Here is a 27,900-nt window from a genome sequence, read left to right as displayed (position 1 = left end):
GCTATATATATATAGCTATATATTTATAAAATATAATATAAAAATATAATATAAAAAAATATATAGCTATATATTTTTTAATAATTTTTATTTATATATATATATATATATATATATATATATATATAAAGAGCTATCTTTATTTATTGTTCAACAATTGTAACATTTAATATTTTTCTCGAAATTTATAGTTTCACCGTAATAAAAATAATACAACGGGCCATTTTGCGGCTAACTTTGGTTATTTCTACTTAATGGCTAAATGCTAAATCAATTAAAATTATTTTTAAATTAACAAGAATGTTTTAAGAGCTGACGGTCTTTCCACCGCGATAGAACCGGCCGACAATTTGTTTTATTAACAATATCATCTAAATTCTCAACTACCATCTGACAAAGTATAATGAAATGGGATGCGATGACTGAAAAGATTCTTTTTTACATGTTCATGTGACCAGCTGACCTTCCACCGAGATACAACTGGCTGACGATTTTTTTATTCACATTAGCATTTAAACTTTCATTTGACAAAGTATCATGCGGGAGGCGATGACAATTTTTTTTTTGCTTTTTTCGCTGGCTGCCCCATTCCTCAACCCACCAACGGAGCGGCAGCTGACATCCACGGGGGTTCATCATACATAGCCGTTAACCACTATATCGGAGTTATTGTGGCCAAAAAATAAAAAAACTGCAGAGCGCTGATTTGGTTGTGGCGCGCTTGTAATATAAATTTCCCACGAATGATATTCCCACGTAATGTTTAAGAAAACTTCGAACTTCGAAAAATAATACTAGTTTAACACTAGTTCCCAAAATTTTATATGTAGGTAGACTAGGTAGTAGGTACTTAATTTTATAAGTTAACTATTAATGGCATTATTTATATTTATTTATTACGGATAAAAAAATGACTATAAAATAAACACACTGTACGCCTCAATTTTACATACCAAGCTTTAGCTATAAATTTTAATCTGTCGAATTGACTTAGGTATTTATTTGTAAGAAACAGATAAAACACAAATTAACTAATTGAGGCTTGCAAAGTATAATGCATAAGGGAATATATTTTTATTATAATTTACGACCTCCACTAAACGCATGATCTACTCATACTCAAACGATAAAATATCTGCAAAAGATACACAAATACGAGTATAACGCCAACCGCGCGCCTCGGGGCTGTAGCTTATTCTTTGAACCTCGTTGTGGTAAATTCACGTACGATCGCAGTGAGCGGGGTGCGGGTACAGAGACGCTGAGACGCTCAAGGACACATCAGCGACTATCGTCTTAACATCAACAACCCGGTCCCTGCCGTTCCCGGTACAAAGGTGCACATGCTGCTAGCGGCATTTCCACAATGGACGTACGATTTATATAAAAATAAGTAGATACCCTTAATAAATAGCCCAATTTTTTATTTAGTGACTTTCGAGTTCTTAGTAATTACTTACCAGCCATAATTCAGACAGCTACGCTCCGAATCAAGCATATCTAAAGGAAGTGAAATATCTCATTGCGACCGTCCGGAACCATCACGAACTGTAAACAACTGAGTCGGTAGTCGTAATAGAAGCCGCTTTATATAATAAAAGAAGTGCATGTTCGAATATCAGGGCTTTGCTGAATCATGGTCAAAGTAACTAATCACTCCCGCTAGCCTCTCGCCGTACGGGTACTAACAAGTGCATGTCATCACGAGGTCAAGAATTCTGCTCATCTTCTAGTCATTCACTGACCTCAATTAAATCGAGTAGCTATTTTTATAGATTAGTATAGATAAGTAGGTACCTACCTATATATTAGACAATTAGACAATAAGTAGATTTACAAATAACGTTAATTTAGAATTTTGCAAATGGACTTTTGTTGCGACGTACCTACTTACGGACGTTTAGACAATTAAGTGGTTTGCCTACAACAATAACTTAGATCTGCAATAAGTTTAAGATCATTAAAACTCAAATGTGTACGTACCTAACAAAGTAAGATTGTAACCGCTGTTGGCAGACTTATGACGTTATAACACTTTAAACTCTCGCGTTTTGTACACATAATTAATAATGTCATCGAATTGTGTTCTCCGTGGTCACATCACAGACTAAAATTAGTCCGATTTGTGCAAAAGGTGGGATTTTTCGATAGCGAATGTATGAAAATTGTAAGGGGGAAATTCAAAGGGCTCTTTTCAGCCCGGTAACATCGTGGTTCTAAGAGCCTAGGAACCAGGGCTCGGAAACCGGTCTCAATGCTCAAACCGTTATCGCTCATTCGCCCGGAAACGAAAAGGATTTCGTTTCCGTTTGCGGTTACCGGTTAAAGAACAGTTCTTTTGAGATAACGGTTTACAACAATTCGTTCCCATTTCGTTCTTAAGTTCTTATTTCGTTCGAAATAAACCGGTTAAATTGAGAATGTCGCAGCAAGTTAAAACGAGTTTTATTATTTGTAACCGGCAGTCCGGCAGAATATCAATGCTTTCCTCGAGAAAGCGAAGCGTATTGCTGAGTAGAAATCCTTTTGCTGTGACGAACACAGCGTGCGACACCGAATGTTGTTTTTTTTTTGTTCAATATTTCTTAGTTATCTTTTAATTATTGTATGTTTATTAGTATTTTCCTGTTTGTTAATAAATAGTTTTTTTAAATTCTTTAGGGGCGCAGATTTCAAAAAATTATGACTATTTTGAAATCGTTTTAGTTTGCCGACCGCGATTATGTACCTATACTAATCATACTACATATAAGTATATAATTATAATAAAATAACTTTTTTATAACAATTTAAATAATAATTATTAATTATACAAAGAAATATTATTAATAACTTTTATTATTTATTGAAAACCAACAAATTTAGTATTCAGTTTCAGTGACTGACTTAGTGACTGATTCATCAACGCAGAGGCGAAACCACAAAAGCTTGAAAGTTGAAATTTGCACAACAGGTTACATTTATATTGTGTACAAGAAATAAGACGGGATTTAAAGAAATTCAACCCTTAATTGGGTTTAAAAGGGGATGAAAATTTGTATGGGGTTCAATTTTTATTTTAAGCTAGGAATTTGAAGCTGAGGGAAAAGATATATTATTAAAATACAAGAAAAATAATTTCAGCGTTTTTGAAAATTCATCCCCTAAGGTGGTGAAAAAGGGGTTGATAGTTTGTATGGAGATCAAAAATTTTTTGCGGGACTTGAATCTTTGGATATGGTATGGGCATATTATTAGAATATAGGAAAAGTAATTTCAGCGTTTTTTAAAATTCATCCCGTAAGAGGGTTAAAAAGGGGTTGAAAGTTTGAATCCATTACAAACGCTTTGAAACTTCTTGGAAAGGCATAATAGCCGATTACAAAACCCTAAAGGACCCTAATACTAAGACTCCGCTATCTGTCTGTCTGTCTGTCTGTCCGTCTGTCACTAGGCTGTATCTCATGAACCGTGATAGCTAGACAGTTGAAATTATCACAGATGATATATTTCTGTTGCCGCTATAACAACAAATACTAGAAGCAGAATTAAATAAATATTTTAGTGGGGCTCCCATACAACAAACGTGATATTTTTGTCGTTTTTTGCGTATTGGTATGGAACCCTTCATGCGCGAGTCCGACTCGCACTTGGCCGGTTTTAAAAAATTCATCCCCTAAAGGGGTTAAAAAGCGGTTGAAAGTTTGTAGGGGTCCTAATTTTATTTTAAGCCAGGTACTTGAAACTTTGTAGGAAGATATTTAATGAAAAGAGAAGATAACTAATTTCAGAATTTTTGAAAATTCATCCCCCAAGGTGGTAAAAAATGGGTTGAAAATATGTATGGAGATCAAACCTTTTTTTGAGTGCGACACTTCAATCTTTGTGTAAAGGCATATTATTAAAATACAAGAAAAGTAATTTAAGCGTTTTTAAATATTTATCTCTTATAACGGTTAAAAAGGGGTTAAAAATTTGAATCTATTACAAATACTTTGAAACTTCTTAGAAAAGCATTGTTTAAGATAACAAAAACAGTTGTTTCAACGTTCTTAGAACTTCAACCCCTAAGGGGGTTAAAAAGGGGATGTAAGTTTATATGTGGTACAAGTTTTATTTTAAGGTAGGAGCTTGAAACTTGGTAAAAGGGCATTATATTAAAATAGACGAAAGCTGATTTCGCCGTTTTTGAAGTTTGTATTAAGTAATAAAGTTTGCATCGGGAGCGAACATTAAAAAAAAATAAGTAGTGGACTTGAACATCTTCTGAGAGGGTTGAGTGAGTATCGAGAACATTTTTTTTTAGCTCACGGGCTTGAAACTTCGTAGTTTGTGAAAGACAAATTTCATGCATTGTATAATTATTAACCAATGATTAACCGTCCCTGCTGATATCTTTTCTAATATGTAAATGACTTATATAACCACCAACATACAAATCCACGCGTACGAAGTCGCGGGCAACAGCTAGTTTTATACAAATATATGATGAATATTTCAATGAAATACTGTGAATTACAATAGGATACTGAGCATATTAAAAAAAACCTCTAGTAAAAAAATTAAGTTAACAATACATAAAAAACAACCTCTATAAAAAAACAATTACATGAGACCAATTTTTCTCATCGCCCGTACAAAGGAATACTACAGTACTACTAGACTACCTAAAGCAGTGAGGTGGAAGTGACTCACAAATATAAAAAAAAAGTTATGCCGTAAAAACATAGAGGTGATATATTATTGGCCGGTACTGTATTTAAAACTTTGTGAATCCATTTTAAATGTAACACTACACACCAACAGTCAAATGTCACACGCCTAAAAAGTATAAAAAATAAACAATTCAGTCAGCAAGCAACAGCACTGTCAAGTCAACATCGAGAATTCGGAGAAATGTAGGCGGCTGAGATTAACCGTTATTATATCGTTCCACGAAAACAAAAACAAATCGTTCTCTCAACTAACCGGTAAGAAGAGAGAACTAAATTTTAAAGTTCGCGTTCCATCAATTAACCGGTTTATTAATAAACAAAATAAAATAACGGTTTAGGAACGATATTAACCGATATTTCAATACCACACCACCCCACTACAAGGATCAAGTCAAACTGCGGTCACCTATTTTTGCAAACGAACATCTCATTCGAGCCTGCTCTAATAATCGTTTGTCCTAATCTGTCATTTTTGTATTTGTAAGAAAGTTAAAATAATTTTACTAATTAAGAAATAAAATAAAATAAGTATGGCAAATACCTAACTCAAATAAATATAATTTTTATACCTAAGTAGTCTAGCCATAAATTCCGTTATAATAAATTACACATCACAACTATAAATTAAAAGTTATTGATACAAAAATTGTATATATCAAACAGACAAACTAATGACGAATTTAAAATACGTCTTTTTCACCACCTCCGTCGGGAATTACGACCCCTCCGAGCTTTAAATTTCTTCTGTAACAAGCTATTTTTTATGAATCGCGTAAAGCAGAGGCCTTGTTCTCTAAGATACATAACATTTTTTTATCCAGTGGATCAAACATTGACTTGCCGAGAGTTGCCTCAATAACCTTGGTAAATAAATCCATGGGAAGTAGGAGTTACGTCTTTTAGATGTAGCGGTCGCTATCGGTTCAGCGGTTTAAGCGTAAAGAGATAATAAACACACAGACAGACAGACAGACAGACAGACTTTCGCATTTATAATATTAGTATGGAAAACTTTGTTAAATAACTTTAAAATTATAGTCTCTAGAGAATTTATGGCTAAGGTAGGTTTTTCTAGAATAGTACTACGTGAGTACTACCTACTTAAGTAGTACTACTACTTAGTCTTACTATATAATTAATGTAAATAAAGATTATTAGTTGAGTAATAAAATATATAAACAAAATAAAATAATAGTTATTTGTTATACAAGGGTGCAAAGTTGTATTTTACCCGCGAGTGTGGAATTGAAACATGAGCGTAGCGAGTGTTTCAACACACGAGAAGTAAAATACATTTGCACCCGTGTGTAACACAAAACTTTTCCCCTCACTATAGCGAGGAAAGTGCAACATCCACAGGCGTTATATCATCTTCATCACTGGAATCACTATTTTTTTTACGATATTATAACAGAAAACACTAGAAATTCTGATTTTTACGTGAGTCGGTGAGAAGAACAGTAAAAATTTTGTTGACAATGTTGACATTTCTGTCTGACGTATGAAATGTCAACGATACGTTTTAAAATTGCATCGACTCAACTTGTGCGTTCAGAATTATATTAACATCATTATAAAAAATCTAACGTTTCTTATGGAATTTTAAGGTTTATGACTTAAAATATAAAGCTAAATTTGGTCTTTTTTATTAGATTCTCAAACCATTTATTTAATGATAATTAATATCGAACGAACCATTATTATGAGCGTTTTACTTTTTGTTATCTGTCAAGCTACTTAAACACGCTCCATCCAAGGTCAAATTACTTTCCCCACTAGTGGATAAAATGCGTTTTTCCCCGCTTGTTTTAAAGGATAATAGACGGCTTTCCGAGCTAGTGAGGGGAAAATATTATGATAGACCTATTTCCGGAAAATATGCAGGGCGTTGATGATTATGAAAATTATAAAAACCGGCCAACTGCGAGTCGGACTCGCGCCAGGGTTCCGTACCATTACGGAAAAAAACAGTAAAAAAATCACGTTTGTTGTATGGGAGCCCCATTTAAATATTTATATTATTTTGTTTTTAGTATTTGTTGTTACAGCGGCAACAGAAATACATCATCTGTGAAAATTTCAACTGTCTAACTATCACGGTTCATGAGATACAGCCTGGTGACACACAGACAGACAGACGGACAGACGGACGGACAGACGGACAGACGGACAGCGGAGTCTTAGTTATAGGGTCCCGTTTTTACCCTTTGGAAAATGGTGTTATTGGAGATTGGAGTTACACTTTTTTATCATTTTCAACACCTACCTATAAAACTCTTTGGAATTATACACTAGAGTTAGACCGATATAAGCTGCAACGATTTTGATAGCACATGCAGTGCAAGTGTTATTTATACATTTTGACCACTTCTGACTGTACCTACCCGACCTGCGTCGGATAACATAGAACAGTCTCCGTTAGCGAATTCCTACTTAAAAAAATTAAAGTAATCAAATAATTTTGCTCCATCATGTCCAATTTGTTGAAATGCCTATTATTATTGTTTTTCCTGCGCCTACTAAGGAACTTGCCCAATGCCCAACTTTACGCTTGCCTGCATCATGCTATGGTACCCATAGTAGCCCATAGAAAGGAAGTTATCATACACGGTTACGCACTATGTCTATATGGATATCGAAGCCCAAATTGCAGTTTCAAAAGTGGGTACAGTACAGGTTACAGGTTTGTTATGTAACCTCATTTGTTTCCGGCTGTGACCTCCGAAGGTCTCTGTGTCCTGAGCGACAGAGGCGCGGCGTTGCGGACGAGTCTTTTCTCATATTGGAAGTGAAAGTGAATGAATGGGGCGGAGGCTTAATTAGAGAAGAGACCTGCGCCTGCGCCAGTCCCTCCGACATCACCGCGCTTCGCACACGCGTGTTTACTGCACCTGCCGACCGCGCCGCGCATCCAAGTCCCAGCTTCACCTACGTCGCCCGCACGCACACGCACCACCACCGAGGTATTGCTGCGCCCGCGCGCATCTGCGCAGGCTCGTTTACTCAAAATCGTGACACGAAAATAAATTCAGTTTTTTTTTTTTTCAAAATAAGCGTCCAATGCTTATGAGGTTTTAGTTGTGTGTTAAACGGACAGCACAAGGTGATGCACGAATATTTTAGAGGCAAACATTATTTTCTTGGTTGTGACTTTATGCGACAATGTTTATTTTGTTTTAACAGTTGAGCACCCTGCAACTTTGTCTTTAAAATAATTTGATTTGTTTATAGTTTTCTTACTATTTAATTTGTGTTAGTTGATCTTTAATTCGCATGTAGTGTAATTTTATTAAATATTAAATAAGAAAACATTATCTTTAATACATTATGCTTACGAGTTAAATACATCATTAGACCGTTTAAAGCCCGGTTTAAATAAATAGACAATTAACAAGTGTAGGCGTAGGATAATATTTTAATTGGCCCTTCAACGCAAAATGATGATGATGGTGACTTTCCTAGAAGAATTTTGGAGCCAATTACTTTTCTTATAACGGTCAATTATTTAGTTATTTACTTACCCTATATCTCTGAATGTTTAAAGTTAAGTACCTTACTACTCAATTAAACAATAGACTAGGTACGCCTTACAGCCAAAACTTTTTCGTAGGCATACCTTTTAACAAAACTACAAAACATAATGGAATAAAACTTGGACATTGTGAAACAGGCCCTAAGTAAACTTTATATTATAAGAAAATTGTTTATCCAAAATCCGATCGCTCTCTAAAATTGTGTCACATATATTGTAACTAGCCCTTGCACAGGCCCCGGTCTTTTTGGGCTGTTACTGCACAGTTGCACACTATGTCTTTACACGCTGGCTTAAATTAAAATGTATAATTAGAAATAGTGAAAAGTTTGTTGTATATATTTAATGAATAAATATAAATAAAAAAAATATAATAATAATAGGTAGGTAATGAGGTCCTGTTGCGATTATGTTACCAACTGTCTATTACCTAATAGTTAGCGTCGCTGTAACATAACACCACTCTGTAAACATATTATTGTAACGAGAAGAATGAATCAGAGACGCAGCTTTCCGTTACCGTAAAATGCGTCCCAAATCGACGATTTCTCGCGTTGGGCACCATTTCACGCAAACGTTTAACTCGCAGCAAGGAGGTCAGCAAGGCGGGTTTTGCTTTCACAAATACAACAAAATAAATTCATCTCACGTATCGATTGTCCTCGGGCAGTCGAAGTCTACATAAATAAAAGAAAGCGAACTCGTAGGTTGATAAATACGGACCCGTTGGCTCACTAGCTACTTTCGTCGGTGCGGATGCGGAATGCTTGGTGACACTATTGGGCGGCGTAAAGTGCGGTGCAAGCACCCCTTAGCCCGTGCCACGGAGTGCAATAATAGGTACATCTATATTTTCTGTGGCTCGTGGCTCGTACCATATCCGATGTTCGTTACTTTACTGAGGACCTACCGCGAGCCACGTTCGACGTGTTGCCTCCCTGTCACACTTACGTACGAATTTACAAGTGCGACAGAGAGGCAATACATCGAACGTGGTTCGCGGTAGGCCCTCTGGTCCCTTGGCTAGGTTACTCCTTCCTAAACTGAATTTTAGACAAAAAGAAACAGGCGGTCGGTCCTATCGTAAAGAAACTATTTCTTCCAGACAACTTTCTCTATGTAGAGAGCATCTTGTACTATAAGTTAATAATGTTGAATATAGAATAAGAACAATAACCTAAGAACCCATTTACTGAAGTGACAACATACATAGGTATATTAGGTACCTATTTGCTCAAGACTGCGAGCCAGGCGCAAATTTCCTCAGTCATCGCCTCCCGGGCGAAAACTCGTATAGCGGTTAACGGCTATGTATGATGAACCCTCGTGAACGTCAGCTGCCGCTCCGTTGGTGGGTTGAGGAATGGCAGCCATCAAAACGCGTAACACGGTCTTCGCTACAACCGGCTGACGATTTGTTTTATTAACAATAGCATGAAACTCAAACTCAAACATATTTATTGCTCATAGTATTACAAGTTACAAGAATACAGACCCTGTAAGGGCACAGCAATTTATTTTTAAACACACATACTTAAAATTAATCTTATTAATTACATTGCAAAAAAAACTATCATCTGACAAAGTATCAAGCGGGAGGCGATGACAAAAAATTTTTTATACACTATTTGCTGCCATTCCTCAACCCACTTCACGAGGGTTCATCATACATTACATAGCCGTTAACCACTATTTTCGCCCGGGAGGCCATTGGTCATGGAAATCTGTTCCTGGCCCGCGGTCTATAAATGGACTCATGCTTTCATGAGGCAATTTGCATTATAATGTTATTCGCGATTATTATCTTCGCGGGTTTTTGCAGATGTAAAAGGCATTTAACGTATTTATCTAACATTGCATTTGCATATCTTACTGCCCCCTGTCATTAGTTCTAAGTATCTTGATGCCACATGCGGAGTTATGTTTAATAAGCTTTCAATTAATATGCTAAACGTACTATTTAATGCGCTCCGTAAGATCCACCAACGCTAATGCTATGTTCCTGCAATACAAGGGGCATTTGATGAAGCTTCCCTGTCGGAGCGCTATACGAATACTATTATATGTAAATTTATTCCGCAGATGGAGGTATATACAATCATAAAAAATAACAAATATATCTAAAACTAGCGACCCGCCCCGGCTTCGCACGGGTTACACAAAACCTTAACAAATATTATACCCTAACCTTCCTCAAGAATCTCTTGATAGGTGAAAACTGAAAACCGCATGAACGTCTTGAGATTAGTATTAGACATGTCTGCTGGATTCTGCCGCGCAATAGGGTAGAGCTTAAGGCATCTTCACACGCGGAATTACCGAACCGGCATTAGTATAGTCAATGATCGATATAACTCCGTAATAGATGGATACAGTCTAAGGAAAAAAATGCCTCGAAAATCAAGAAAATTTGATTCTCGTTCAGGTGGCGCTACTAGTTTTGGCCTACAGTCGAATAGATGGCGTTGACGGTTTCGTTTGTTATTTAACAATTTTAACGCATATCAGTGAAAGAACATGGGTCAAAATCATAAAAATAATTAATGCAAATAAAAAAAATCATTTATCTATATTTAAATACATTCTATCGTATTTTTATAAATCTTCATTTTTAGTTTTAAAGTGTGTCGACAGATGGCAGTGAATTTACTGGGGTTACAAAATTTACTATGACAGTACCGCTCTAGTATAAGTTACTCTATGGTATAGTAGATTGAAATAGTAAGGGCCCGTCGTCAGGCCCGTTCCGTTGGCAAGTATGGATCTAATAGGCCCTATAGACACCGTGTGAACGATTTTGTAAGTTGCCATACAACTTTTGCTGTCACTACTACGGTATTCGATAGAATCCCGTATACGGTATAATATAGTTATATAAATAGGTAGGGAAATATAGTTGCAACTAAAAAGGGGAGAAACAGATCCCATCTTTTACATGCAAATATCTATTATATTATAGAGTCCGGTCTCATCGGTCTTTTCGCAATGATGTTTTCTATCTACTATTATCACTATTATTTCATATGCAGTGACTGAACTGCCATAGGCTCGCATGTACAGTGCATCCGTATGTCCCGTATGCTGTACGAATAGATTATCTTTTTAGTACCTAGGTACGTCTAGTACTAGATAATTGAAAATGTAAATTAATCTGTCTGCTAATTAAACCTAACGGGCATCGGGCTTAACGCGCTGCCTGGAGTTAAGCAACTTGTGATAGACACCCAATATCCCATTGTATCATTTCTCAACGTTTGAGGCCGTAGGTCGAGCCTCGAGTATCTATTTTCTTCGCGTGGTATATGAAAGTATATACGATAGCGTCTAACTAATGTTGTTGTTTTGTTCAGATGAGCCGGCACTCCTGCCTGGCAGCCGCGGCGCTGCTCGCCGTGCTATGTGTCGTCAATGCCCAGAGGAGACTTGCTCTACCGGACCCCAGGAGTTGCGCGAATAGTAAGTACAATACTGTTAAAAAATCGTTAGGTAGGTACTCACTTTAATTAGAACCGTTATTGAAGACATGCATAGGAAATGTAACTTAACATGATAAATTAGATGTAGAGCTGCTAAACAAGGGTACACGGAAAGAACATGTCTAGTCACTTTAGTAACATTTTGAGTAATCGCGGTTTTAAAATTTGGAACCATGGCTGAATGTATGGTAATTCCGTGACCAGGTCTTTTTTAACTAAAAAAAAAGTTGTGTTACATATATTATACAGTGGTAGCAAAAGACATAACTAATAGTTTATTAGGAGCTCTACATTTTGAGATGAAAATCTCATTTTCCGAAAAAAGTGACTAGACATGTTCTTTCCGTGTACCCTTCAATTGATCGTTCCTTCCAGAAAGTAACTAATTTTCAAAATGGCGGACTATCCATAGGTACTTACATTTATTCACTTTTAACCTATAACCTAAACTAAACTCGCGATGTCTGCCCACAGAGCCTTATTTTATTACGTATGTATAAGGACAAGGACTAAGGAATGTAAAGTCAGGTCATTACAGCATTGAACCGTAAAACTTGTAAACCTTATACGTCTCACTGACAATGTGAACATATGTCCAGACACGGCTGGCTGCTAGGCATTTACTTTAGCCTTGCAACATCTTCGGTCAATAATCTCCAGTGATCGGATTAGGTAGTGCCATTTCGTAGGACTTCGGTGCGTAAGCTTAGTATGGATATAGCTTGTAAGTTGTAAACCTAGGATTTCATATAAAAAGTATAGTTTGTGTTTGGTTTAGAAATGTTATAAATTTCTAATTTAACAATTATTTTCCTAGTACTTATAGAATATGGCATTGATTAAATATGTAGACACTAGTTTTGACATTCATGCAAACAAAAAAAAAGTACATTTAATAGTTTTTAACGTTATTTGTGCTCAAACCGTACATCTTATCTTTTGGTATTTACATATTGTTTTTTAAAGGGCATTCTTAAGTTATCTTTACCTGACTCGCCCTGTATAACTTTCTATTGTTTACCTTTATGACCGGGGTGAGGTGCGAATCAGACGACAGAATTCAGTGGCGGTACTTCCATACAAGCCCAAAAGCCGGGCTTGCCTTAGATGCCTTACCGAAATTACGTAGTGATAAATAAGATCAATATAGATTATTTTTAAATCACGCGCCACAAAAATCCGTATTATTAAATTCAAGCCACAGCGCTCAGATCGCGTCTAACTTCGTGGAAAAACGGGATATCATTTCCGCGCCAAAACCAACACCCGACTTGTGTGTTTCTCAGACATTGCAATTGCTGATAATTATGTTTGTAAAATTCTATCTAGTAATAATATGCCCTCAGTGCGCTATGATTAGCTCGCCTCGACATGCTAGCAGATGCATTTGAGTCCGAAGAGTGAAGATTGGGCAGTTATTACGAAAACATCTTTCGGCTTGCCCTACTCCAAAACTCTAGGCAAGCCACTGCGACAGTTGTCAATATTTGTTATTTTGTTAGTGCTATGTCTTTTTGGTTGAAAGATAACGTTTAAAACCTGAACTCAAGAAACTGTTCTAAGTTGGGCTGAACCCTGAACCCTAACTCGATTTAATGTACGAATCGACAAGACATTTAATATATTTTACAAAATATGAAGGTAATATATTAGGATGTAGAAAGAGCTTAGTACAGTGAAGAGACACGTAAGGACCTGTACACAAAGGATCGCATCACAATAATAGTACATTTCGATGCTAGTGCGGAAAGTATGTCATTACTTCATAAGTACCGAGATATCTTGCCGGGACGAGTGAAGAATGACATTTCCGCACGTGTATCGAACGACGTTTTTTAATACAGTTGCGAAAAAATAAGAGAAGCAACAAGTAAGGAACGGAATTCGAAACTTTTATATTATTAATTCTGTGACATCACTGACATTGACATTATGAAAAAGTGTTTTTCTAGCTTTTATTCGACTAGAATTGATTTTGTTATTATTATTGAACCCACTTCAATGAAAGTTTTTTTTTTCAAATGCATGTTCTATAAGACAGAAACAATTGTAAATATTAAAACATTGTACTATTATTACCTAAATATCGTTATTTATGATTATTTGTGTATCGTATATTTATAATAACAATATCGAATGTTGCCTTTGGAAACTTAAAACATTCTTGCAGTAAGATAATACGCCTCTTCTTTGACAGGCGTTCCGTTCCATTCAGACAACTTATTAAGAACGGTTTTTCAACATTAAAAAATAAACGTGTTATAATACTTATAATGATGAAGAGGTAAGTGATATAATATGAAATATGCATATTTTTCATATTCTTACATTAACAGTAGGTTTTTATGTTGATTACGACGTTTAAATGAAACTAATATTAACACTCATCAATAAGTAGTCATGAATTGGAACAAGTAAAAATTTAAAAAAATTGGAAAAGTAAAAAGCTCTAGTTCGCGAAAACCAACTTTCCGCACGCTAAACAGCCACGAAAAGTAGCACTTTTTGAGCAACTGTATTAAAAATATTATTTTCCCCTCACTAGCTCGGAAAGCCGTCTATTATCCTTTAAAACAAGCGGGGAAAAACGCATTTTATCCACTAGTGGGGAAAGTAATTTGACCTTGGATGGAGCGTGTTTAAGTAGCTTTACAGATAACAAAACGTAAAACGCTCATAATAATGGTTCGTTCGATATTAATTATCATTAAATAAATGGTTTGAGAATCTAATAAAAAATACCAAATTTAGCTTTATTTAATAATTTTAAGTCATAAACCTTAAAATTCCATAAGAAACGTTAGATTTTTTATAATGATGTTAAATATAATTCTGAACGCACAAGTTGAGTCGATGCAATTTCAAAACGCGTCGTTGACATTTCATACGTCAGAACAGAAATGTCAACATTGTCAACAAAATTTTTACTGTTTTTCCATGAATCTAGTATAACATGGATCGGTCATGAGGGGTGGGGCGAATTAACCGAACGGGATAGTCTTATGTATCTTTCAGTAGTAGTGACAGAGAGCAATACATTACTTTTTGTCTTTGTCATAGTTTCACTTTTCCACCGCTGCCACAACCGAAAGTACGTGACATGTCATGCTTGTTCGTTGCTTGTTTAATTATTGTTGTTTTCTATGAAATTGTGCTTTCTCTTATAAAACATAGTGATGGTTAGCGTTTTGAATTGATAAAATAATGGTGAAATGTTCTGTAATCGGCTGTAATAGCCGCTCTGAGCAAAAATATGAGAACACAACCTTTCACACGTAAGTACGGTATTTTACACCTTCCTCTTAACGCAATATGTGAGAATAACATCGTAAAATTACGTTACACTCAAAGCAATGTAGAATCAAACGATTTCAATAAAAATATCACAATTATTTACGCAAATTGACAAAACATTATTTGTAAAATTATCCGCCCAAATTACGTAGGTTGTTTGTGGTAATATGTCAGCTACTCAGACGAGTCTGAGGTCAGCCGTTATTAATCTTCTTCTTAATTTAGCTGCATAACAATCATGTTAGGGATACCAGATGAAAATATCATATTTTTATGGGTTATTTTGACCTCGAAGTTTTTTCGTATTTCTAATTCCAAAAAATAAAATAAACTGTACATTAATTGGTGTGAATAATGTGACTGTGATTTGTGATTTCATAAAATTAAAACTCATAATACATTTTATTTTAAGTTTTATTTACTAAACATGTTTAGTTTTGTACCACCTGCGCGAATTATAGGAGGTATTTCATTGTTCATACGCCTAAAAAGAACGGCCCATTGACATTTTATTCAACAATTTTAATACCGTCAAACTTTGCCTCCAGGGTAATCGCCCCAACGTGATATCAAATATTGGGGTAATTTTGATCAATATGGTATCCCCACGTTTATGACGTCATCTATGTCTATCCTTTACGGGCGCACGCGGTAGGCCGCATCTATGTAATGCTAGGTCTATGTGTTTTTCTCACCGACTCACGTAAAAATCAGAATTTCTAGTGTTTTCTGTTATAATATCGTAAAAAAATTAGTGATTCCAGTGATGAAGATGATCTAACGCCTGTGGATGTTGCACTTTCCTCGCTATAGTGAGGGGAAAAGTTTTGTGTTACACACGGGTGCAAATGTATTTTACTTCTCGTGTGTTGAAACACTCGCTACGCTTAGGATTCTATTTTAGAACCACTCGCTTCGCTCGTGGTTCAACTATAGAATCCTTTCGCTTGCTCATGATTCAATTCCACACTCGCGGGTAAAATACAACTTTGCACCCTTGTATAACAAATAACTATTTTACTTCGACCGGCCTGACTGTGTTGATTCTACTACTGTTACTTTACTTGAAACTGTTAAACGAAAGTTAAATTAGCAATGTATTTCCAAAGACAAAATCTTTATTTTTGCGTTTTCTCATATTACATTATGTTATTATATTATGAAAATTTTCTCTGAAAAAATATGAGTCCCGGAATCTCGAGTCTTATCCATGTTATGTATAATGTTTAAGGTCATTCACCCGAAATGGCACTATACCTATTCCGATCACTAATAATCTCATAGACTATTCCCATCCCAGCAAAGTAACTAGCTGTTCACCTTGTCTTTAATTGCTTGAGGTAATGCTGAGTCCTCGTTGGTATGTGGAGTCACGAACTCTTCATACAGTAGTATCGCTTACTAACTCATAGGTAATTAATATTTTTAATTTACATACATACATAGTTGCATCGCTAACTAATGCTTAGTATGTCCGAAGCTAAAAGAGTAGCGTCTACGGCTCCTGGTGATATCATCCTCATTTTAGCACTTTCTCGTTTGCATCCTAATCCCTAAAGGGCACTAAGAATGGCTAGAAGGAGCAGACACATACAATATATAAGGTACCTATAATTACTGCTACTAGCTGCTTCTACATGCGATCAAGTACCTAATACCCCTTTTCAGTTAAATTTTAATCGTAATAAAATAACAGATCGTGTGAGTAGGTAATCTAAATGGGTCATCTTTTCGCCTTCGGCTCTTCACAATCTTAGACTGACCTCTTGCCTTTGCATCCATTCTATTTAATGTATTCATTGCTTCAGTTGCATTGAAGACGCCACGTATTCGCTTTGATAATCGTAATTACGAATTCTTTTCGAGAAAAGCTTCAGATTCAATATGTCAATGTAAAAATTACAAAGTAGTATCTACCTACCTAATATGTGTCTAGCGATTTTGGAGCCGACCGCACTATCATTTTGTACGTAGCCCTGGATCCCAATACCCAACTCTGGACCTCTGGATTACAGATTCAACGTCTGATGTTTTGATGTTTTGATAAATTTTACTATTTTAATAATAATTTGGATTTATTAAAAAAAATATGATATTTTGTGGATATATTTTTTATTTTTTTTTATAACAGAATCCGATCAACATCGAATCGGTCGTACTCGGAATTACACATACTAATATTCTGATATGTAATTTTCTGTCCTACTCAGAATTCGGCATAATGAGAATCTGAAGTGCTAGGAATTTGAGATTTTAATAACCTAACATTTTAGGAACTTGGATAACTTAGAAAATGCCCTATTCATAATGAAACCTATTTAGAATCCGAATTAAATAGAAACTGGCAACCTTAGAGTCGTACTTAATCAGATTAAGGCCTAAACCTCAACTGATTTAATACGAATCTGTCCTGGCCCGCCTAAAGGAACCATTCGACTATTAAATTCTTTATACTCGTAAGTTTATAACGATCAGGTGAACGCTGTAAATCCGAATGTATTATTCTTGTACGACCTTTGTATCTGTTCCTATTGTTTGGAAAGTTTGAATTTTAGCATCTCTGTGCGAACATATGCTATTTGTAAATTCTCACTTGAAAATATTTTGACCTTCAGTATTTATTTTTAAATAATTTTAGTTGCAAAATAGTTGCAGACACTCGTATTTTGCAACGAACCTAATGTTTATATTTGTGGTTCGGTTCTTATGGGAAATAATCGCGCTTTCGCAATGTCGATGTCGGAGGCATATGCGGGGCTCGGCTCCTGTACGTGACGACATGCCATGTGGGAGTGCACTTTGTGATTACAATCAGCATTGAACTCGTTTACAAAGCTAACAAAGATCCTATGTTGTGAAGCACATTTATTGTTAAAATTGTACATGTATAGATCTACATAAGTCGTTACTTACCCAGACCACCGTTTAGCCCAGTGGTCTCCAAACTACGGCCCGCATTATCGCTCCTTGCTAAATTAGAAAGGCGGATAATTAAATTTCGATTTTCGTTTTCGCGGTAGGGCCTCAGATACAGACAGGGTAGCGGGAGAGTCAGTCTCCGCGTCTCCGGGTCAAAAAGATTGGACACCCTTGGTTTCTTTATAATTTTGCATCCGACTAGTTAAATTCACCTAAACCGTAAGGTATAACAATAAGATCACCGGCAAACAGTCTGCTATACAAAATGCAAAAGATTATAAAGGCCAGTCCAGATTCCAGACGGGACAATTTTTCGCCTAATCTGTTTATTTTCAATTTAATCAGGTGTTGTGCACGTACAAATGAAATTAAAGGACATTGCATGGCTCGCCAACTACACTCACTGCAATGCATGCGCTTCCACTAAATCTACACATATAATAAAGCGGAAGAGGGTCGAAAGTCTGTACATGGAAGATATTCGAAAAAAAATTGGCTGGGGATACTTAGAATCGATAACAGAACACGTTCCAACAGTTTTTAGAATTTTTGTCTGTTTATCTGTTTGTCTGTTTATTTGACCGCGCATCAAATCAAAACGGCTGAACGGATTTTGATGCAAACTTTACTAATCTGTCGAAAAAATCCACGGCCAGGTTATATGCTATAAAAATTTGAGAAATTTTACCCCTAAGGAGGTTAAAAAGGGGATGAAAGTTTGTACGGGGTTCAAGATTTATTTTTATGCTAGCAATTTGAAACTTCGTAAAAAGATATATAATTGAATTACAAGAAAACTAATTTCAGCGTTTTTGAAAATTCATCCCCTAATGAGGTGAAAAAGAGGTTGAAAGTTTGTATGGAGATCAAATTTTTTTTCGAGTGCGTTGCTTGAATCTTTGTATATGGGCATATTATTATAATACAGGAAAAGTGATTTCAGCGTTTAAATCAAAGTTTGAAAGTTTGAATGTCCCGTGTACGTTTGTGTTTTTGGAATTTTTAATTACTTATTATAAAAGTTAGAAGCATTAAAGAATTTGCATGAAATCTGTTTCTCGCTCCTAACTTTTACAATAATCAAAAAATCTAAAAAAGCGAAACGTAGAAAACGTAGCGTTTCGTTATGGTAAATATACCTACATAAAATTATGTACCTAAAAATATTGTCATAGTGATTGAGGAAAATGGAGACTGCGTTTGTATGGAGAAGCGGCCGTGCCCTTTCCTCTTAATAATGGCCACGAAGGTGGGTACTTTAAAAAAAAAACATTTTTCTATGTCGTTTACGGAGTAATTGTCAAACGATTTGGGACTTATACGCGTTACTATGCCTTCCCGAAAAAAATCGAATCTTTCGCGAAAGCCTCGCAACGCATTGAGGCTACAAGGGGCACGGTCTCAGGAGTCTGAGAAAGACCACGGTAAGAGACTCAGTGGCGCTCTAGCCAGGTAGGTCGCTTCGCTTTCGGCTGAAACGGCAAGCCAGCGCGAGTCTCGATTGTGATCCGAAAGACATCGTACGAAATACATATGTAGGCGTAGACCCTGACGGAGTGTGGCGCCGGAGAAGCCGTGTTCATCCCGCGCATTCCCCTCATCCCGAGCAACTTCCCGTTCCGCTTCAACCGCCTACAGGTCTCCGTGAGCATCTGCTTCGCCATGACACAGACCGAATTCCACGCAGGCGAAGCCGCGGGCACAGCTAGTATGAAATATGTGATTAATTTTTAACTACTTATAATGGCGTAAACTCGATATCATCTGAATATTCTTTTGTCTGATATTGATAACATCAGTAGCGCAACTTCTTTTGTTCTATTCTTGTACCTCTTGTATTGTAAAAAGTGGGAATTCACTGACGCGTAATACGTAACGCGCGGTAGTTTCTCATGGCTTGACATGTCAATATCAATAACATCAATTCTCTTTCTCTTTAGTTACATAATTTGTGTGAAGAGAATATTAAATAATTACCTACTTAAGGAGCTACCCGAGGTTTTCATCGATTTTTGACAACTTTTGAATCGTATCTCCTACTTTTGCACTATAGATACAATTTTAAGACAATACGGTTCTTCAATCTTTTATCTCCATTTTTGTCTACCGGATTTTGAAAGAAATGAATTGGTACTTATTTGACATTGTCTAAAAAAAACTTTTTCCCCTCACTAGCTCGGAAAGCCGTCTTTTATCCTTTAAAACAAGCGGGGAAAAACGCATTTTATCCACTAGCGGGGAAAGTAATTTGACCTTGGATGGAGCGTGTTTAAATAGCTTTTGACAGATAACAAAACGTAAAACGCTCATAATAATGGTTCGTTCGATATTAATTATCAGAAAATAAATGGTTTGAGAATTTAATAAAAAATACCAAATTTAGCTTTAATTAATGATTTTAAGTCATAAACCTTAAATTCCATAAGAAACATTTGTTTTTTTTAAATGATGTTGAATGTGTTCTGTATGGATCTATATGTTGGGCAACCAATAAGCAGCATCTAGACAAGCTGCACATCACAGAAATGCGTATGCTACGCTGGTCAGCGGGTGTTACGCTACTGGATAGAATCCGAAATCAGTATGTCAGAGGAAGCTTCAAGATGGCCCCGATTATTGAAAAGGTCAAGGAGAAACGCTTAAGATGGTATGGTCATGTCCAAAGGCGTTCAGAAGACCATATGGTGAAACTGGCCCTAAAACTGCCAACCACTAAACGCAGCTCAGGCAGACCACCTACCACCTGGTGGACGACGGTTGAAAAAGACATAAAAGAAGCTCATTTAAATAAGGACGTAGCGCAAGACCGCGCTAGATGGAAATTGAGGACAAGGAAGGCCGACCCCAAGTAAATGGGAACAGGTCTAGCGGGAAGAAGAAGAAGATGTTGAATGTAATTCTGAACGCACAAGTTGAAAGAAAGAAAAGAAAAGAAAATAACTTTATTTTGCATGAAATATGGTACAAAAGGTGGTCAGACAATATTATACATAAGTATCACGTATTTCACCAGCATCTGGCATGCAAAAAACTAAACTTACAACTAAAGCTAAGTTTAAACAATCATAGTCAAGGCCTATATTATAATTATCATGCACCTACCTCACTCAAAAGATATCATGTATTCCTCAACGGAATAGAAGGCTTTTTGTACGAGCCATGCTTTTAGTTTTACTTTAAACATTTTCAAAGGCAACTGCTTGATGTCATTATCCAGTCTATTATAAATTTTTATGCTCATACAAAAAGTGTTTCTGCTATACAAAGCTGTTCGTTTGCAAGGTATTGCTAGCCTATCAGGGTACCTTGTATTAAAATTACATACATTTTGAAACGTCTTGAAAAGTTCTGGGTTCATTTTAACAAACATACATATTTCGTATATGTACATACAAGGTACTGTAATTAGGTCAAGATCTTTGTACAATGGTCTGCAAGATGTCATAATATCAACATCGCAAATTGCTCTGATGCATTGCTTTTGAGCTATCAGCGCTCGATTTGCATGGCACGAGTTTCCCCATAGGATGATGGCATATCTAAGTAGGGAGCAAACATAGCCATGGTACGCTTGTATGGCTGCCTTCTTGCTACAAGTTTTTACCAGTCTCCACAAAGCATATACAAAAGACTTTATCTTGCCACACACTTTATCGATGTGACTTACCCAAGAGCACTTGTCGTCTAAAATAATGCCCAGAAATATTGTTTGACATGCTTCTTCTATAGGTTCATTATCTAAAGATACCCTAAGTGGCAGTTTTTTAGCATTGTGATTTATGAATTGTAAGTATGTTGTTTTCCTTATATTTACATTTAAGTTGTTATTGTGAAGTCGATGCAATTTCAAAACAAAACGCATCGTCAGAAATGTCAACATTGTCAACAAAAATTTTCTCACCGACTCCAACACGTAAAAATACACAACTTCCAGAGTTTTCTGTTATAATATCGTATTATCGTAAAAAAATAAGTGATTCCAGTGATGAAGATGATCTAACGCCTGTGGAGCCTCGCTATAGTGAGGGGAAAAGTTTTGTGTTACACACGGGTGCAAATGTATTTTACTTCTCGTGTGTTATAGGATCCTTTCGCTTGCTCGTCGTTGCAATTCCACACTCGCGGGTAAAATACAACTTTGCACCCTTGTATAACAAATAACTATTTTCGTATCTCGATTGCTGTAATGTAAAAGATCTTACAATATACAAAATTACATATTTGGATTCGTTCTTTGACTTCTCTAAAAACTGGTTTAGGGTTTTAATTTTAACTAATTAACAAAAAAGTTATGGCCAGAAAACCAGTTTTTTGGCCTAAAATTGTTCATCTTTGATATACCAAATCTCTCGAAGACAATTAACTTTGAAGTAAATATGGAATAGTTGCTGTTAATATAATAAGCTACAAAAAACATTAGAAAACTAAGGGATTCAGATCGAATGTCATTGGGCCATGGGATCCCCTTAAGTAATCAACTAGTTAGCGCCAACTTCTTTTATGCCGAAAATAGCTATTAAATTGCTACTAAGTGTTGGTACTTTTTGACAACTTGCAATATATTAGCTATGCATAACACGTGTGAACAAAACAACTCAGCATACTCAGCATAGCCCCGGAGCTCGCAGATGAGTTGGTGAGAGGCATGAAATAAGCACTTTCTAATTACGAAAGACTCGCTTCATTGAACGGCCTGACCATACGTTTGTTTTGATTGCAACTTGCAAGGCATTTCACGTACGATGTCCCCTATTACCACGACAGCCTTATTTGGCCTATCGAACCGTAGAGAAAGAACTCTTTGATTGGATAATTTGTTAGACCGTGGATCTATACGTTTGCACACGTTAATGACATGCGTATTTTATGCATAAGCATGTTATAAAGCTTAATAGGACAAAGAACAGGTGATTTGCGCAATGGGTTGGTGGCACTTACTTTTTGTGAAAATAATGATGACCTACAAATTACTGTTTCTACAGCTAATGGCCCAAACAATGGCACTATGAGAATCAACGAAAATCTGTAACCTTGTGCAAAGCTTTGAGCGGAGGATCGTTCGAATTTAAACTCTTGTTTCGAAACGTGTCTATACCTAGGTGTCGTCACCGACGTTCAATAGATGTACCTGCTCTGTTGAGTCTGTTGTATGAAGCTAGACGGAATGGTAGGTAACTTACTTACCCACATCCTACATGCCGTGCATGTCGCAATGTACCTCCTAACGTGTGTATTAGTTGTTTGACTGTTTTGTTCCTTGTGGTGTGGCACAATTCGCTAAGCCATTCTGCACTTCGCATTAGGTATTCTCTAGAAGAGCATGTCTGTCGTAATGGTGCTAAACTTATTCGCACGGTTACAATTAAAATCTTCATTAGCCATCAATAAGAACGCGTGTGTCTGCGTATTAGTGCATGCAATGATGTCACGTATTCACATTAGTTACGTTGTTAACAGGGGTACGGCACTCGACGTACCGCGACGCACGTGGTGTGCTGCATTCGTACTTCTTCAGTTGGGAGCACGCGCCGACCCGCAGCCTGGAGGTGGACTGGCTGGACGCCAGGAACATCTGCCGTCGCCACTGCATGGACGCCGTGTCGCTAGAAACTCCTCAGGTACGCATCATTAGCATTCGCTTGCCCTTATTGACATGAATCGCGAATATATAAATTGTTATTTCTTTTTTTACCATAGGGAATATTAGAATGCTGAACTACTAGCAGGGAATATTAGAATGCTGAAAATCATATTTTGTAAGTGTAAATATTGAAATAAGTATGCGTAACAAATTAATTAAAAGTATTTAAAATAATTTCCAGCATCACGTGACTTCAAACGCAAATCGGAGCGCGTGACGTCACGGTGTGAGAAACACGCACAGACAAGTTGTCAAACCTGGTGGTCCTCTGGCACCATGAAGTTATACCCTAAACAGGAGCGAGCTGTCACTTTTTTTGCCATACTAAATTGAACCTTATCACCGAGCCAGAAAGGTGTTCGTACCAGACTAGAGAAAACGGTCCACATGAGATAGCAAAAGTGGGTCGCGGTGTCCCACTCGCACATGTTGCCAATGTTAAAAAAATACCATTTTGGTAGTATTTATATCAATAACTACTAAAATTAAATACCTTCTTTAAGTGCTATATTCAGAGTGCGGTTCTGATATCTTTTACGTAATTTGTAAATAGTTTTGATTTAACCAAGCATGTGCACAACAAAAAATACATTAATTTTAATATGGTAGACATTGTAGTAACTTTGAATATTAATTGGTATCCCCAACTTGATAATGAAATTTTCAAAATACATGAATGGCGGCGCTCAAGATTTATTTGCGAAATAAAGTATAAAATGGGTAAAAGATGTTGTGTGAAAGTTAAAGTTTTGTTGATTGTGGTATATCTTTTCACAGGTAAGCCTCAACTATTAAAGTTTACGATAAAAATACAAGAAAACATTGTCAAACTCATTACGGTGACTATGATTTCGGCACGATGTGAATCGGCCTTACAGAGTTCTTATTACCTCGTACTTACTTAATGTAAAAATAAGTTTACCTAAATAAGTATATCTTTATTTCGGCATGTTTAATTATTTGTTTGATAGATAGATAGATAAATGATTTATTTGTGCACGTAATGAGAGTTATATAATTGCCAAAATTTAAATCCAAAATCCTTAAATATTACAGACACATTTATACATAATATTCTATATAGGTTGAACACACATTTCCGTCAGTACACAAAGGCGGCAAATAAAAAAAAGGTGCAATTAACTACAATGACGCTTAAAGAATAGCTGTAGTGTGTAAAAGAGAAGCCATTACGTATATGAACATACCATGAGTGCGAAAGAGGCAGACTACAAATGAAAAAAAGTGACCATTTTTAGGGTTCCGTACCCAAAGGGTAAAAACGGGACCCTATCAATAAGACTCCGCTGTCCGTCTGTCAGTCTGTCTGTCATCAGTAACAGCTTTTATAACGACTAAACTAAATTAAGTAAGGTTTTGTGAAGCGTTTTACAGAGGAGAAAAAAACTATATCCATTCTCTCTGACTTCCCCAACACCACATGACATTCGTTTTGACATTCTCTTTGCATGAATGAAAAAATATCTTGGCCAAACTATACATTCCAACTTATCCTAATATCCCACATACATATGACTTATGGTCACCCTAATTAGAAAGAGATGCAACCGCCCACTTTGACTTCTCATGTGGACACACTTTTTGGCCCGTGTACTCCATCCGGTTTATTAAAATCTAAATCCGTGTCTGGCACTGACAGCAGTTTGTTTATCACATCGTTGCGTCATGATCACGTCTTTTTTTTTATCACGTGACAGCTTGGAGCGTTTTTGCACGAAATTTAAACACTAAACTAATTAAAGTCGATTTTGTATTAAAGATGAATGAATACAATTTTTTTTGCAATAATTACGTGTCTAATGTCTATCTATAAAATTAAAACAGTTCTAAAAAATTGTTAACATCCCTATTTGTACGATATTATTTCTTCCAAACCTCTTAAATTTCGTCATCTCGTCACTAGGTTGGTTTAGATGCTATTCATACTGTCTGACATCAGCACCAGCATCAACACTATTTTTTCACATGCTTGGATTGTGATTCTAGAATTTCGTTGCTATTCCTTATATATTTCCTTATTTCTTATAAATGTCCTTCGCGACGACAATCGTTTCATCTAAGTATTAAGCGTTAATTACATATACATTATTGATAGGTAACTCCATTAAGTATACGTACCATATTGCACATATTTACGCAATTATTTCTTCTCAGAGCGTCATCCTTTCATTTTGCTTTCAGTCATGATTTTGTCCGGGCCTTGAGATCGCTATATGAGACTAGGTAATCCTCTTGCAAATACCTACAAATAAATCACGCAACAGGGTCAGTCGTGATGCTGATGCGTTCACTTTCCCAGGTATCAAACTACATTTAACTTGTAGCAATTTAATCTGCAATTTGTATGTTGTAACCAAAAATTACTAGAATCATCTCGCTTACAAGATGATGAACATCATGCATTTCAATTTAATGACCGCGTCACGATGTATTTTTTTTTATCTATCATCGATGACCTTAACTTACTTAACAGTAAGTAAGAGATTGATTTAGAATGATTAAAATGATACCGAGGTAGGTACCTATTACTAATAGTAATAAAAAAAACCCGGATCTTTTTTGTAAGAAGGCTGGGCTCTGTGACCGTTTTTACACAAATTCAAGCATATTTATAAAGTTACCAGTTAAGTGTTATGTAAGCATAAAAATAAATACTGTGCTCCTCAATGTAGGTAGGTAAATTTGCATAATGATTGTGGGAATACCAAGTTACCAGGCAACTACATTTTTGTCTGTAGTTACGTGCCAATCCTGTGTTCGTCGCGGATGTGCGCGGCCTGCCTATATCCTATTGTCAACATTACTATCCGGGTAGTGGGAAATAAATAGATGCCTAGTCGAAGACGCTGTTTTCTCTAAACATTTCCTGCAGCGGTTGCGAGATGTCAACGAACGCGTACAGCTCCGCTCGTCTACCTATCGTTTATAGCTCTTGTATCCGGAATGGCGTGACAGTAGATGCAAATGACGCCTCTTATTCTGCGAGTGAAGCTATAATAGCGACGAGGTATCAATATTTATTAGGATCTACAGATTGATGCGCTTTATAGAGCGTTAAGGCGTCGCGTGAATGAAAGGGGTGCAATGGCCTAGAGCCAGTGCGTCACGAGTGTTGCCGTACGGCCGCGGCCGCTATGACCGCTCGCCATGTGGACTGGAGCACGACACACATTCCTGCTGCAGCCGGGCCGCTGCCCACTTCTGACGGCTATGGTGCCGGACCCGGACACGCGCCGATACTAACTTCCCTTTCCAATTAGGTTGACATTCCGACTTACCTTATTAGACTATCTTTTCTGTGTTTCTAGTCCCTGCGATTCTACTAAAATAATTAATTGTTATTGAGGCGTTGATTTTTATAAATTACGGAGCCTACTACCTACGGGCATACTAACCTTGGAATCTATGTTTGCATCTGTCTTGAGTGTTGAATCGATTTGATTAGGTATTGTAGTTTGTACCACAACTGTTTATTATAATGCCTAGTCGTTGACCGAGACCGTGGAACGCCGAGGCATGCGGCAAATCGAATAGCGGATCAAGTCGTTGCCAGCGTAATTATACTAATTAGTAGAGCGTCGTACATAACATTAGCTTACTTATTATAAATTTGACGTATGTTACAGGAGAACGAATTCATAAAGCAGAGGATCGCTCGCGGTAACGTGCGGTACATTTGGACGTCAGGTCGTAAATGCAACTTCGCGGGATGCGACCGGCCCGACCTGCAGCCCCCGAACGTGAACGGCTGGTTCTGGTCGGGGTCGGGCGCGAAGATCGGGCCCACCACGCAGCGCAACACCGGCGACTGGTCCTACACCGGCGGGTACGGACAGCCCCAACCTGACAATCGTGAAGCTGCCCAGGTAAACTTTATCATTTTACACAAGCATTTATTTTTTATAAAACTGCCTCTTTATTAAGATAATATTTAGAGAAGATAATATTTATTCATTTATAAAACTATGCTATTGGATGATTTGGATGTCTATTAAAAAAAATTGCCTAGGCCACATAAATATTTTTAATTGACACACATGCACCAAAATCGCGCAAAATAGTTTTGAAGTCATTTAAACCCGTATCAGTCTTCTTATTCATGGGACTTCGTTCAGTTGTGCCACTGCATGAAGTACGAGGCATAGTTTTTTGTCATTTCGGATACAAAGTAAAATTCCGCCGTCAACTTTTACACAATAGTCGGTATTTCCCTACAATCTAAAAAAATCCCGGAAGTTTGAATCGCAGATTGCAGCTCGAGAAAGTTGAAAGTTGTTTGTAGAAATTTACTTCGTGATTCATCTTTGGAGCGTGAGGAATTTA

General features: G+C 36.6%; 1 protein-coding gene across 1 annotated transcript in view; it reads left to right on the top strand.

Moving 5' to 3' along the window:
• Positions 1-7,523: 7,523 nt before the first annotated feature.
• The window catches only part of LOC134741016 (uncharacterized), a 20,958-nt gene continuing 581 nt past the window's right edge, over positions 7,524-27,900 (top strand). Inside the window, exons 1-4 of the mRNA XM_063673743.1 lie at positions 7,524-7,657; positions 11,577-11,682; positions 23,373-23,533; positions 27,204-27,443. Coding sequence (XP_063529813.1) covers positions 11,577-11,682; positions 23,373-23,533; positions 27,204-27,443 — 507 coding nt within the window. The 5' untranslated portion in view covers positions 7,524-7,657. The remainder of the gene's footprint in view (positions 7,658-11,576; positions 11,683-23,372; positions 23,534-27,203; positions 27,444-27,900) is intronic.

Source organism: Cydia strobilella, chromosome 4, assembly GCF_947568885.1.
Source record: "Cydia strobilella chromosome 4, ilCydStro3.1, whole genome shotgun sequence".
Classification (NCBI taxonomy): domain Eukaryota; kingdom Metazoa; phylum Arthropoda; class Insecta; order Lepidoptera; family Tortricidae; genus Cydia; species Cydia strobilella.
This window is presented reverse-complemented; position numbering and strand designations above follow the sequence as displayed.